The following is a 14400-nucleotide window of genomic DNA, read 5'->3' as shown; positions in this document are numbered from 1 at the left end:
GCTTCAACGAGGTTACGCCGAACCTATTTCTTCTTTAGCTTCCCGAATTCCGTTACTAACAAATAGCATCAACCAATGTATATTGGTTCCTTCCAAACTGTATCCCTTAGCACCAAATGAACCTTCTCACAGGCATGGGTGTTCTGAGATAAGGATTTGGCTAAAGGCCTCTCAAGAATGTAACAATGGAGAGGAAGAGAGAAGAGGAATTTGTAGAGTCTCTAAGGCAAAGATTGAGGACAAGGCAATCTTGTTTTTCTCTAGAGTTTCTCCCACAAAATTCTCTCTAGAAGCTCTCTTAATTTAGTAGGTATAAGAGTCTATATATAGTGATGTGTGTTTGGAATACGAAGAGTCAGTTTTTGCCAAACATGGCTGATTGGCGGCTTGGCCTCGCGACTGGTCTGAGTCGCAAGTTCAAGCCGCAAGATAATGGCCTGGCCAGCTTGAGACTTTTGTCTTGTAGTGCGACCCTTCAGCTCCCCATGTGTGCATCTCATGTGCCTGCAGTCGGCGGCTTGCCAATCGCGAGTCAGCTGCGAGTCCTAACCTCGAATCTCTGCCTTCTTGCACATACTTAAACTTTTCTTCACATCTTCTCACACACTACCCTTACAATAATCCCACCTAAATACAGGATTACTAAGTGCTTAAATTACAAGCAAATTGGTACGGAATAAAGCTAACAAAATGGTTGATAAATTTCAACCTTACAGTCTCGGAAAGAGAAGAGCTATAAGTTCAATTCAATGAGTAATTTGCGGTTCATTATGGGCCAATTTTTCTTCTTTCTGCTAGTGCCTTTCGTCCCCAAGTCATCTTCACGTGCTTCTTCCTTGTTATTTATTTGTCATCCTTTGCATAACTTCTATGTGCCATGTGAAGTCTATGAAGCTAAATGTCAAATGGGAATAGTGCTGCATTTTCCTTTTCTTTTGATAATGTGAATCTTGGGTAAGATGTTAAATCAGCTCTAAATCAAGTCAATTCCAACTAGAAAATTGGGTACCAATTATTTAACTAGTACACATCATCCCATATTCCACATTGGTCTAAATGTCAGTTAATATGTAAAATAAAGTGTTTTTGTTTTTTACTCAAATTTTTGTTTTTGATGTGAATGTATATTGCAAATGTGCAGATTAGCAAGAATAAGCGACACCAAGATAGAACTACAGCGTTGGATGTGTGGGAAAAACTTGAAGATTTTGTTCAGTCACAATCACATTCTTGATGTGCACCGACTTTTTACCAATAGATAGTTTTCTTGAAAAATCAATTACCTATATTTACAAATTTGGATAGTCTGGAGTTTATGTCACAATCACATTCGTTATTATCATACTCTTCGGACTACTGACGCTCTCTTCGGACTATACTCCTCGCTAATTTCCAGGCATATTTTGCCCACCTGATTCTTTTTTCAATCACTTTCTCCTCTTCAGACATGCCCTAGTCTTTGATTAGGGCCTTAGGCCCATTACATAACTCTGGGCTTTTACCCCCACAATATTTATTAAAACAAAGATAATTATTTTAATTAGACAATTAAAATAATTTTTTATAAGGAATTTTTTTTTTTGAGAGAATTTCAAGATCTCTTATTTAACCATCAAAAACTTTACTAGTTGAGGTAACTAGAAAAATATAATTCTTTTAAATTTCTTTAAATTAACTTTAATTCATAATTTTAAACATAATTTTCAAATTTGTAAACTTTTCAGGTTTGAATAATAGAGTTCCTCTAAAATGAAGTTTTTGATACACTTGACTGAAGAATGTCATGGCACATCTATGCCTGCACAACATATGGCGTTGACGTTGATAACCATTATATGCGAGTACTAACATATAAGACATAGCTTCTTTTCTTCTCTTTTTTTTTTTTTAATTTATTTTTTTTTTTACGTACAATATAATTTAAATTTATGATAAAATGATTACTTTTTATTATCAGATTAAAAATACCAATTGATTTTACAAGTGAGAATCTTCCAAAAAAACTTAACTGAGACCAACACTAATATAAATTTTTACTACACATGTTAAACATGATGTGAAATTGTTTTTTTTTTTTTTTTCTTTTGAGAAAAATGTGAAATTGTAAATTATAATAATGGATGGATATACGGGTGAGAATTTCCCAAACAATATATAAAGGCATATATCTAACATAAATTTTTATAATAAAAGGAGAGATACTCATAACTCACAAATAATCATTCTTAATTTATTCTTAGATTCAATGAAATGCCTATTAGACAGCTGTTTGATGCCCTTTTGTTTGGCTGTAATACAATTGAGAGAGAGAGAGAGAGAGAGAGAGAGAGAGAGAGAGAGAGAGAGAGAGAGCATAGAAACATAAAAGTTAAAACTATGAGAGAGAGAGAGAGAGAGAGAGAGAGAGAGAGAGAGAGAGAGAGAGAGAGAGAGCATAGAAACATAAAAGTTAAAACTAGTAGCCATATCTTTATCAGATGCACATCAGATGGTTATAAATTAGTTTGCAACCATTAAAACAGAGTAATAGAAAAAATTTATGCTTTATAAATTAGTTTTCAAAAAATGCTTAACTATGTTCTACCTCACTATATTTTCCTAAGTTTGCAACATTTAAGTTGGGGATCTGAATTGAAAATAAGATTATTTTAACATTTAAGTCTACGACCTTGTATCATATTCCCCTTCAATCGTGTGTGGTTATGTAAGGAGAGAAAATAAATATGACAATTATGATGATTAGATTAAACTTCAACTAGAATATCATATGGTTAGATTAAACTTCAACTTATTGGTATTGTTTCTGCTCGAATCTAATTATAGGTTTAACGCACAAATAAAACAGGCTAAAAGAATTGTTGATAGGTAAAGGGCTAGCTCAGTCTTGGTTTCGGAAAGAGAAGAGCTGTAAGTTCAATTCAATGAGTAATTTGTGGTTCATTATGGGCCAATTTTTCTTCTTTCTGCTAGTGCCTTTCGTCCCCAGGTCATCTTCACGTGCTTCTTCCTTGTAATTTATTTGTCATCCTTTGCATAACTTCCTTGTGCCCTGTGAAGTCTATGAAGCTAAATGTCAAATGGGAATAGTGCTGCATTTTCCTTTTCTTTTGATAATGTGAATATTGGATAAGATGTTAAATCAGCTCTAAATCAAGTCAATTCCGACTAGAAAATTGGGTACCAATTATTTAACTAGTACACATCATCCCATATTCCACATTGGTCTAAATGTCAGTCAATATGTAAAATAAAGTGTTTTTATTTTTTACTCAAATTTTTGTTTTTGATGTGAATGTATATTACAAATGTGCAGATTAGCAAGAATAAGCAACACCAAGATAGAACTGCAGCGTTGGATGTGTGGGAAAAACTTGAAGATTTTGTTCGGTCACGATCACATTCTTGATGTGCACCAACTTTTTACTAATAGATAGTTTGCTTAAAAAATCAATTACCCATATTTACAAATTTGGATAGTTTGGAGTTTATGTCAAAAGTTGGAACTTTGATAAAAATAAGTAGGGCATTGTAGTTGACATTGTTTATTTTAGGTGTGTGTGTATAATTGTTAATGTAAGACTTGGTCTTTGTTTTCGTGAATTTTGGTGAACTTCAAGATTTTCCATTCATAGTAGTTGATACAGAGGATGCATTTTGCAAGAACACTGAATGAAGTGTTATGTGTTAAGTCAACTGTAATTTCCTTGATGGGTAATTGGAGATGGACCATACATGTGGCTTGCTGAGGAGATTTTAGCAATTATTTCTACTGTTAATAGCAGATTCAGATAGTTAAATAATAGGCGAAACTACACTATTGGTCCCTAAAGTCTACTCTGTGTGCACAATTGGTCCATGAAGTTTGAAGCGAGCACAATTAGTCGCATAAGTTTTAAAACTGAGTTGTATTGGTCCTTTTATTAACTTCTGTTAATGGTGTTACTTACGTGGCTAATTTCACAATAACTTGGCATTTTCTTTAATGATGTAGCATATTTTTAATTAAAAAATTACAAACTAAGTGAGAAAAAAATATTAACCGGTACCAAATTTAAAAAAAAAAAAAAAAAAATCTACCTACTGTAAAAACCCACAACGAGAGAGAAAGGGAGAGAGGAAAGAAATCAAACCCCATAAAACAAAAGAAAATGAATAAAGATAATCGGAGAGAAAGAGAAAGAGAACGAATAAAAAAATAGTCAGCAACCTGTTTCTTAAATCACAAATCACTACAACTACTCTAGCTCAAATCGATGACTTTTCTAGTTTTCTCTACGACCCATTATTCCTCTTCCCCATTTCCTCTCTTTCTATACAATGAGAAATCGCATAATATATATATATATATATATATAGAGAGAGAGAGAGAGAGAGAGAGAGAGAGAGAGAGAGAGAGAGAGAGAGAGAGAGAGAGAGAGAGAGAGAGGGTTTGAGAGAGTCTATAATTTTTTTTTTTTTTTTTTCTGAATAAGAGTCTATGATTGATACACATATGTTCAAATTCAACACAGATATAAGATATTTCCTTGAATCCTTAATAAAATTATTTATTCTACTTGTGTCCCGAATTAAATTCTTAGAGATAAAATCAAATTTTCAATAACATGTGGATCTACCCCTCTTCCCATATTTATCTTTTATCATTTATCTTTCTTCTTTTTTTTCTTTTTTCTTTTTTTAATTTCTACGCTTAGTGTAAAATACAAATACATCTACCTAACCAGTAACCATAATAAAATATTTCTTCTTACTATAGTGGACCCAAGCTTTGAATGGTGTCTTTTAAAAAAGAGAATATGCTTTGAATGGTGAATTAATAAAGAGAAAAAAAAAGTAAAAAAAAAAGAGTAAAAAATAAAATAATTCATTAAAATTAAAACGTGATTGTTGCATCTATATGATAAAGCTGTCGAAGCTACAATGCTACATATTTTTTTCATGATAGGACAGTCTCATAATTGTAATATAGCTGTAGGCTGTAGCAAGTGCTGCTAAATCTCAGCACTTTCGGCTTATTTTTTAATCATTTTTCTCTCTTATCTTTCTTGCTTAATTTATATTATTTTAATAAATTGATTGGGCGTAATTTTAGGAAGGATGAAAGAGACTAGAAAACCGGACCCAATTTTTTTTTTTTTTAGAGAGTTTCAACCTATGGCGTCCGCTCCTGATAATTACTCTTTATTATCAGACCAAGACACCAATCAGTTTTTGGTGTAGGCGGGGATTGAACCCTAAATCTCTTATACAAACATTAGAGACTTTACCAGTTGAGCTAACTGAAACCCACAACCGGACCCAATTAAAGAAGAAAATAAGAGGAAAAAAACAAACGTGTGAGATCATCGAGTTTTCTTTTGAGGTTCACTAAAATGCAATCTCACCGACATGAGTAAAAAAAGGTAGAGTCTATTATGGACAAAATTGCCCCCGGCATAATGTGCCTTTTTTTTTTTTTTGGTCATATCTCTTGGCTTTATCCTTTCTTTCATATAATATATATATATATATATATCTGTCTTTTTTCTTCTCTATCTTCTATTACCTCTCAACAGTTCTAAGATCTCGTTCCTTTTGTTTTATTATTATGATTTTTTTTGTGGTCATATTTTTAATTTGGCTAAACTACAGATTTAGTCTCTAGCATTTATATCATATTTCAATTTAATTTCTAACTTTCAATTATGTTAATTTAATTTCTAACCTTTCAATATCATATCAATTTAATTCATGTCATTATCTCTTTGACAGAAATTACTAATGCAGCAAATGGTTAAAAATAAAAAAATTAGTTTTCGTTAATGTAGCAATAGACTAATTTTTTATTTTAGCCGTTTTTCACATCAGCAACTTTTATCCAAGAGATAACAATATGGACTAAATTGACACAATTGACATAGTACTGAAAAATTAAAGACTAAATTGACACAATTGAAAGGTTGGAGACCAAATTGAAATATGGTATAAAAGATAGGAATCAAATATGTAGTTTACCATTTTTATTTATTATTTCTTTTCCATCCGTTTTGGTTTAGTTTGGATTTTTTTTTTAATTTTTTTATAATAATGAAGTAGCCATCTATATATAATTTTTTAATAAAAAATAATGTGTTACTCTTTTTAAAAAAAAAAAAAATTTTTAAATTATCTGGCATGAAAGTAAATTTATACAATTTATCTTTTCTATCATTTAATTTTCATTTTCGATCAAACAAAATAGTTTTTCATCTCTCAATTTTTTCATCCCCAACCAAACACCTAAAAGGAAAATTAAAATTTTTTATATCCTCTCACTTTTCCATCAACTCCCCATTTTTTATCTTCCTACTTTTCTATCTCATGTTTGGTAAGGTGGAAAAAATATGATGTGAGGTAAACTGTGAAAGAGTTTCTAGTAGTTTACTATATATATATATATATATATAATACAACATCAAAAGTCAAAATTTTTGTCACAACTATTCTAAGTGATAGACTGTAATTAGCTGTCTATCACTTTTATATGAACCCACTAATTTTTCTTCACCACTCACAGAGTCTTTTACGTAGATAGTTTGGACAAAAATTGTGATTTTTAATATGTATTTAAAATTTTTAATTGTAAAATGATATATTGAAGTAGCAAAAAGTAATATTTTTGGTGTTAAAAGTAACAAATTTATTTTTGAAGAGAGCGGATGTTAATGGTCAGCACGCATGACTACAAAATGTCATATACCATGGATAGCATTGACGTTGATTCATGAGACCATATATGCCAGTACATGTCTGTACATCGTATTAATAATACAGAACTTTACCACATGTTGAACATGATGCAAATTATAATTATAATAATGGATATATATTCGGATGAGAATCTCCAAAGCAATATATAAATCCAAGTAATCAACTGCCAAAATCCCATATCAAGCTTCGTCAAATTAGGCCTTTGTCAATGGCTCTCAACCTACTTGCTTCACTCCCTATTTGCAATTTCCCTAGAGCAGCTCTCCCATCTAGAGGTCCCATCCATCTCAAATCACTTGTAACAAGCAAAAGTGACTTTGTTTCTGGTCCTGCCCAATGCAAGGTTTCCAGCAAAATTTCAAATAGTACTGATATTGTTCGGCGATCAGCTGATTACCAACCTCCCATTTGGGACTATGATTATATTCAGTCACTAAGAAGTGAATACCTGGTACATAATATATAGCATTGTTATTTCATTGTTAGATTTACTAGTACTTGAATTATTATTGGAAACTGATCACTGGGCTCATGTTAATTATAAGGATTCGGTTATTGTATGTCTTAAGGGTACACATTAGTCATCTATTTTTGAAATCATTTTATAGAGAATTGAAAAAATTGTCACAAAAGTCGGTAACTTTTTCGTTTTTTCATAAAAAATTTCTAAAATGGTTTACTAATGCATGCCCTAAAAGTACATATTAGTAAAATCCTAATTTAATATTGTGATGTAGGGAGAAGAGTACACAGGGCAAGTTAACAAGTTGAAGGAGCAAGTGAGGATGATGCTTCACAAAGCGATGGATCCTTTAGAGCAACTAGAGCTGATAGATACCTTACAAAGACTAGGATTGTCTTATCACTTTGAGAGTGAAACGAAGAGAATACTGGAAGGTCTATACAAAAATAATCATGGTGGTGATTTGTGGAAGAAGGAGAATTTATATGCCACAGCTCTTAAATTTCGTCTGTTTAGAAAACATGGATATAGCGTGTCTGAAGGTAATAAGGAAAGAAATTGAAGTCACCGGTCGATATTTATAAGTTATAACTAACCAATGTTTTTGAATTATAGTGCACTTTTGACCTTTATTTTAGTTTTTTTTTTTTTTAATAACTTTTGTCCTTTATATATTATTATGTTTTTATATTGTTCATGCTGTCTACTTCTATTAATAATCTAACCATTAAGAGGTGATATTCCAAATTTTGCAAATTTGATTGAATTGAATTGGTTAAGTGTGCTTTAAGTCCTACATTAGATGTTTACTAGGTAGATCTTGTGTGTTGCATTTATAAATAACCACAATAAGTCACATATGTAAGTTGATTATAGTCATTTTTTACTATTCCTACTAATGTTAGCTCTTACACAAATAACAACAAAAATATATACAACTTCCTTGAGATTGTTTAGGTGTACCAATGAATAATAAATAAAGTTTAATTAAAAAAAATCAAATTACACCTCATAATTAAACATTTAATATTCAATAACTTGCTTCTTGTACCCTTCAAACACCTGTTAATCACTGTTGGGTTGCTACGTGTAGAAGTTTTTAATAGTTTCACGGAGAGAGGAAGTTTCAAGGCATGTCTCTGTGATGATACCAAGGGAATGCTAGCCTTATATGAAGCTTCATTCCTTTCGATAGAAGGTGAAAATATCTTGGAGGAAGCAAGAGATTTCTCAAAAAAACATCTCCAAGAATTTGTAAAGCAGAATAAAGATCAAAATCTTTCTACTGTAGCAGTGAGCCATGCCTTGGAGCTTCCACTACATTGGAGGATACAAAGGGTGGAAGCGAGATGGTTCATTGATGTATATAGGAGCAAAGAAGATATGAACCCTACCTTGCTTAAGCTTGCAGAACTAGATTTCAACATGGTGCAAGCAACCCACCAAGAAGATCTCAAACAAGTGTCAAGGTAAAAATCTTGTTAATTTTGATTTTGTAATTTAAGCTTCATTTGATATAATTCTTCATTGATAACATATTTTACACATTAATGACCCTTGGAAGGAATATTATATTGAAATTGAAGCATAAACTAATAAATACTAAAATTAAAATCAAACTTGATAGCAACATGAACAAATAATTTACTGGGCCGACCCTATATATTATGGAGCCTAAGACCAAAATTAAATTCGAGAAATTTATATATTTAAATATCAATTCATTAATATAAAAATTAGTAATTAAATATTTGTATTAAGTTTATGTCAAGTTGCCAACTATAATATTTTTTATATCTCTAATTAAATTTTGATTATAAATTTATTTATTAGTAATTAGTCGGATATTTATTTAATGTTTTCTTTTTTATAAAACTTAATTTTTCATTAACAACTGCAATATTACTTAAAAATAAAAAATATCTGATTGTAGACTACTATAAATTAAAAAGTTGAAATTCGATTTTTTTTTTTTTTTAAACAAAAAGAAGAAGAGAGAAAGGTATGAACGTAAGCTATAAGGTTTGGAATTATTTTTTTTCTTTTCGGTCTTTTGATTTTCTTTGTTGAGAGAGTGAGAGAGAAAGAGAATTTTCAGCTTCTTTGAGAGAGATTACATGTTCTACACTCTAAACCTCTCACATAGAGGATATGGAGAGTCATCATACGGAGATTTTTTTTTATTTAATTTTTTTCTCTTTTTTAAAAAATACTTTTTATTTATTGACTAATATTTAAAGGTTTAATTAATACTCATCTCTATTGATTAAAATTTGGGGCTTAAGCAGTCGTCTAATTCACCTAATTAAGGCACATGCTGGCCCTAATAATTAAATTAGTTATAGCCTAAATTTTAAAAGTTAAGCTATGTTTAACTTACCTAATTCAAAAGGTTAAATATGTTGATTCTCAAAAAAAAAAAAAAAAAAAAAAAAAAAAAAAAGAAAAGAAAAAAAAAAAAGGAAGAAGAAGAAGGTTAAATATGCATCAATATATAAAGAAAACTGATTTTTTTTGGCTTCAAATAAAGGTGGTGGAGGAGCACTGGCATTGCAGAAAAGTTGAGCTTTGCGAGGGATAGGTTGACAGAGAGTTTCTTCTGGACAGTGGGGTGTACATTTCATCCTCACTTTGGATATTGTAGGAGAATCTCAACAAAGGTCAATGTACTCATTACAGTATTAGATGATATTTATGATGTGTATGGAACTGTAGATGAACTTGAGCTCTTCACGGACGTTGTTGAGAGGTTGGTATTAATGACAATACGCCTCATATGCTTCAAAGCTATCTTTGACATAAAGACTTAAGTGTGCTCTTTGTGATTCCAGGTGGGATATCAATGCAATGGATGGGCTCCCAAATTATATGAAGATATGTTTCCTAGCTCTACACAATTCAGTTAATGAAATGGCTTTTGACATACTAAAGGAACAAGAATTCCACATCATTCGATATTTTAAAAAAACGGTATGCAATTGACTTCTAAATCCATCTATATTAATCCTTAACATTTTTTTCTTGAACACATGGTGTGTTATACTACCTTAAATTCATTGTTCCACCATAAATTTTTCAGTGGGCAGATTTATGTAAAGCTTATTTGTTGGAGGCAAAGTGGTACCACAGCGGGTATACACCAAGACTTCAAGAATACCTTGAGAATGCATGTCTTTCAATTGCAGCACCAACTATACTATTGCATGCTTATTTTTCCTACACAAATCCCATAACAAAGGAAGCCCTAGATTGCTTGGAAGAGTACCCCAACATAGTTCGTTTGTCATCAATGATTTTGCGATTAGCAGATGATCTTGGAACATCTACAGTATGTAGACCACTCTATACTAAGAGTTTCATCAACAAGACTTTCATTTCGTATAATTCACAAACCCTTACAATCATTTTTTTTTTTTAATATCAGGATGAATTAAAAAGAGGTGATGTTCCTAAATCAATCCAATGTTACATGAACGAAACTGGTGCTAGCGAAGAAGATGCTCGTGAATACATTAGGTGTTTGATTAGTGCAACATGGAAGAAGATGAATGAAGAACGATTTGTGACTTCTCCCTTCTCTGAAACATTTATTGAAATTGCATTCAACCTTGGAAGGATGGCCCAATGCATATACCAGTATGGAGATGGGCACGGTGTTGGAAACCATGAAACTGAGGATCGTTTATTATCATTATTTGTTCAGTCCATTACACCATATAAAGATTAAAATGATGAGTTATTGATATATAAGGATGTAGATTTGAAGTTTTAACTCATCATTGCATTACATATTACCTTTGAGATTTGTGAGTTAGTTTGTGTCTATGAGAGTTTGTGAGGTTTTGATTGAGTGAGGTTGTAATCCATATCATTGATTGTGAATTTTAGTTGGCGTTATATGTGGACACAGGCTTGGAGTTAGTCAAACCATGTTAAATATTGTTCTTTTGAGTATTTTTTTTTTTAAAAAAAATTCTTGTGAAAGCGCTTCTTCTACCCTTAAAACACAACAAATTGGTATCAAATCTCAAAGTTTATTCAAGTTCACCAGAAAATATATGTTTAGTTTAAAATGGGGGGGCTGGGGGGTCATGGCCCCCCTAGTTTTTTGAAAATTTCATTTGGAGTAGCAAAAAAAAAAAAATGATAATTTTTTTTTTTGATAAACAAATACACACACAAGGGAGAAGGAAAAGGGTTTTAATACAAAGATACACCATAACTCCACTCAAAAGTCATATTAACTTTTAAGAGAGGGTGGGGCAAGTTATACTACACACAACATACTCTCTCTCTCAATCTTTTGATGAAGTAATAGTTTGGTAGATGATGATGTAGTTTAAAATAAATCCAGATTTTGTTTATTATATATATTTTTTGGGTCCAATTAATTCATCCAATGCTTGTTCACAACTTGCCCTTTTTAATGTTCTACTATTTATGTAGCTTATATCCAAGGCTTGTCCTTTTACTTTTCTCCATGTATAGAATCTTCCTGTTGACATGCTCTTCCTTATGTCATATTTAAATTTAATATAAGTAATTTCCCACTTTTCTTCTCTTTGATTGAAAATTGTTTAAGTAATTATAGTTTGTTATTGCCCTATGTTTTTTTTAGTCATGCTAATAAGTATCTTTAGAGTATTGGTTAACAATCCATTTTAGGAAAATTTTGACATAATTTTTATGAGAAATGAGAAAGCTATCAAAACATTAATTGTTTTTTTTTTTTTCATAAAAACTTTCTTTAAATGGATTATTAACTAATACCTTAAAAGCATTCGTTTGTATTTTTTTTTTTTATTACATGATTATACTTGACAAAAGTTGTACGTGTGACCAAAAAAAAAAAAGAGTAATAGAAAAAGTGTTAGTAATTTAATGAAAGGAAATCATTCACAATTGATGCATATTTTAAAAGAAAAAGTGTTCAAAATTAGGAGACCATTGCTCAATTCTCTATCTAAATTACTAAAGCTGCACAAAGATACGAACTTAATAGATATTTTTTCTTTGAACATAATCATAGATTACAATTATAGATATGAGAATGAGTTTTTGAACGTTTGCTTAAATGTATATATAGAAAGAAAAAAATTGGCTAAAAAATTTAGTTCAAAATCAATATAAACGTGAAAGAATGTATGAACCAACTTTGTTCAGTTAAAGTTAATTATATAACAGTAATACTCTCTTTTTATATTTTTTTTTAAAAAATTGTTATAATATTTAGCTTGGCCCCTACAAAAATTTTCTCTCTCTGCCGCACCTGCAAGAGTGGTTGGAGGTAACAAGATTGCTTTAAACATGGAAACAATGATGAAATTGTTGAATGAAACAAAGTGGAAGGTTAAGTGGAAGTGGATATTTGTTAAAAATTATATTTAATAGAAGTTTTGGTTGTAGCGTAGTACTCTTTCTCCTTTTTGCTGAATGATTGTTAAGTGGAAGGTTAAGTGGAAGGTTAGTGTTCTCATTATCAAAGTGATATGCCACTGCCATTGGCAGCTTTATCGCTAGCTACCGTAGCTAGATATTTTCACATGGTAGGACATAGGAGTAGAACAGGCACTATAGATACTTTAGGGTCGGGGTCGAATCCATAATCGGAAAAACAAGTAGACATGGTCAAACAGACAGATCGGGTCGGATCAGGTTTGGGTCGGGTTAATTGGGTTGCGGATTAAACGGATAACGGGTCAAACCGTATCATTTTAAGAGGGTTAAAAAGGAGTTTGGGTCAATCGGGTTGCTGGTCGGGTCGGGTCGGGTTGGGTTGACCCGTATTTTTCACATGATTTTTTTTTTTTTTTAAGAAAAGAACATGTATTTGCCATTTGAAAAGTTATGTAACAAATTACTTGATGTAAAATGCATTATTTTGAATTCACCACTTATATTAAGAATGAACTTAGTTAAACTTATTAATACTTATTCAATAATTTTAAATTATGCAAATCCTAATATTGCTATCTAAAACAAAATAATACAAAGATAAGTAAAACAAATACACAAGTTTTATTTTTACACAATATCAACATTCCAAAATATAAAACAAAATTACAAATGACTTATTAGATAACTCATTTGATAAAGAATAAAAACATATAAGAAATTTACAATCTTGAAAATTAATTTTATAATTTATTATCAATTGTGATTGATATTCTATTTCAATTGATATATACATTAAAATTTGATTGCTTACTTATTTATAGATGGTCTCTTTTATGAATATTATATCATTGTTAAGCAACACACACTCTAGGAAATATCATAATTTATTTTGAAAAGTCATTTATTTTGGACATAAATTGTTAAAAAAATAGGTCTAAGTATTCATAATTTATGCTAATTTGATACTTTGGCTTTACTATTTTCATACTTGTGAATGTTTCTCACATATGTTTACAATTTTAAATCTATGATTTTAACTCTACTATAACTAGATTATCTTGGCATGTACTTTACTATTTGATATCTAAAAATCTTTACTCATTACAGAATGCTCAACTATTTACTTTTCAATTAATTTGCATGTAGTTATGTAAATGTATCAATTGTTTCCTATATTATCTTAATTTTACTTTTCTTTTTTACCAAAAAAAAAAGTTTTAAAAAAATGTTTCGGGTTCGGGTTAGGTCGCGGGTTGGGTCGGGTCACGGGTCAACCTGTTTTTGCTTCAGGTCAAAAAATCGAGTTCGGGTTGGGTATTTTTCGGGTCGGGTCGGGTCGGGTCAGAAAATTCTAACCCGTTTTGCCATGTCTAAAAACAAGTAGTTGAGTACTCTCTTATCCAATAATAAATAAATAAAAGTAGTTGAATACTCGATTTCAAACTTGGGCTTTAATCATTTATTGAGCTTCTACTATTTTATTTACATTATTATTAGTTTTGATAATTTAATAATTGAGGTAGAAGAATTTAAACTTTAAATATTTCTTTAAAAAAATTAAGAGATGTCGACTATTTGAATTACAATATTCTTAGCTAAACATATTATTATTTGTTCTTAGTCAATGAATATATGAAAAAGCTCATAAAAAAATTGATATATAATATATATGTAATTAATAAATATTAATAGCTTCTCAAAAAAAATTAATAAAAAAAAAAATAAAATTAGAAAAAACTGAGGCTCATGTAGTGTGTGCTAACATATCCGAAATTGGAGCCATTTCCATTTTTTCCCTTTCGCTTTCTTGT

At 30.6% G+C, this 14400-nt stretch overlaps 1 protein-coding gene across 1 annotated transcript; it reads left to right on the top strand.

Moving 5' to 3' along the window:
* Positions 1–6907: 6907 nt before the first annotated feature.
* Positions 6908–11146, top strand: LOC111993676 (myrcene synthase, chloroplastic). The gene is made up of 7 exons (XM_024025496.2): positions 6908–7180; positions 7467–7734; positions 8286–8661; positions 9723–9941; positions 10024–10162; positions 10272–10520; positions 10617–11146. The coding sequence occupies exons 1-7, from the start codon at positions 6938–6940 to the stop codon at positions 10917–10919; spliced, it is 1797 nt and encodes a 598-aa protein (XP_023881264.1). The 5' UTR covers positions 6908–6937; the 3' UTR covers positions 10920–11146.
* Positions 11147–14400: the final 3254 nt, after the last annotated feature.

The sequence above is a fragment of the Quercus suber genome, unplaced genomic scaffold, assembly GCF_002906115.3.
Source record: "Quercus suber isolate HL8 unplaced genomic scaffold, Cork oak 2.0 scaffold_921, whole genome shotgun sequence".
In the NCBI taxonomy this organism is placed as follows: domain Eukaryota; kingdom Viridiplantae; phylum Streptophyta; class Magnoliopsida; order Fagales; family Fagaceae; genus Quercus; species Quercus suber.
Note: the sequence above shows the minus strand (reverse complement) of the source record. Positions and strands in the feature narration are given on the sequence as shown.

Excerpts from the sequence above, each read along its gene's own strand:
- LOC111993676 (XM_024025496.2), top strand. The coding sequence starts at position 6,938 with ATGGCTCTCAACCTACTTGCTTCACTCCCTATTTGCAATTTCCCTAGA. Across the intron at positions 7,181-7,466 it reads CACTAAGAAGTGAATACCTG|GGAGAAGAGTACACAGGGCA; the intron begins GTACATAATATA and ends ATTGTGATGTAG. Across the intron at positions 7,735-8,285 it reads TGGATATAGCGTGTCTGAAG|AAGTTTTTAATAGTTTCACG; the intron begins GTAATAAGGAAA and ends TGCTACGTGTAG.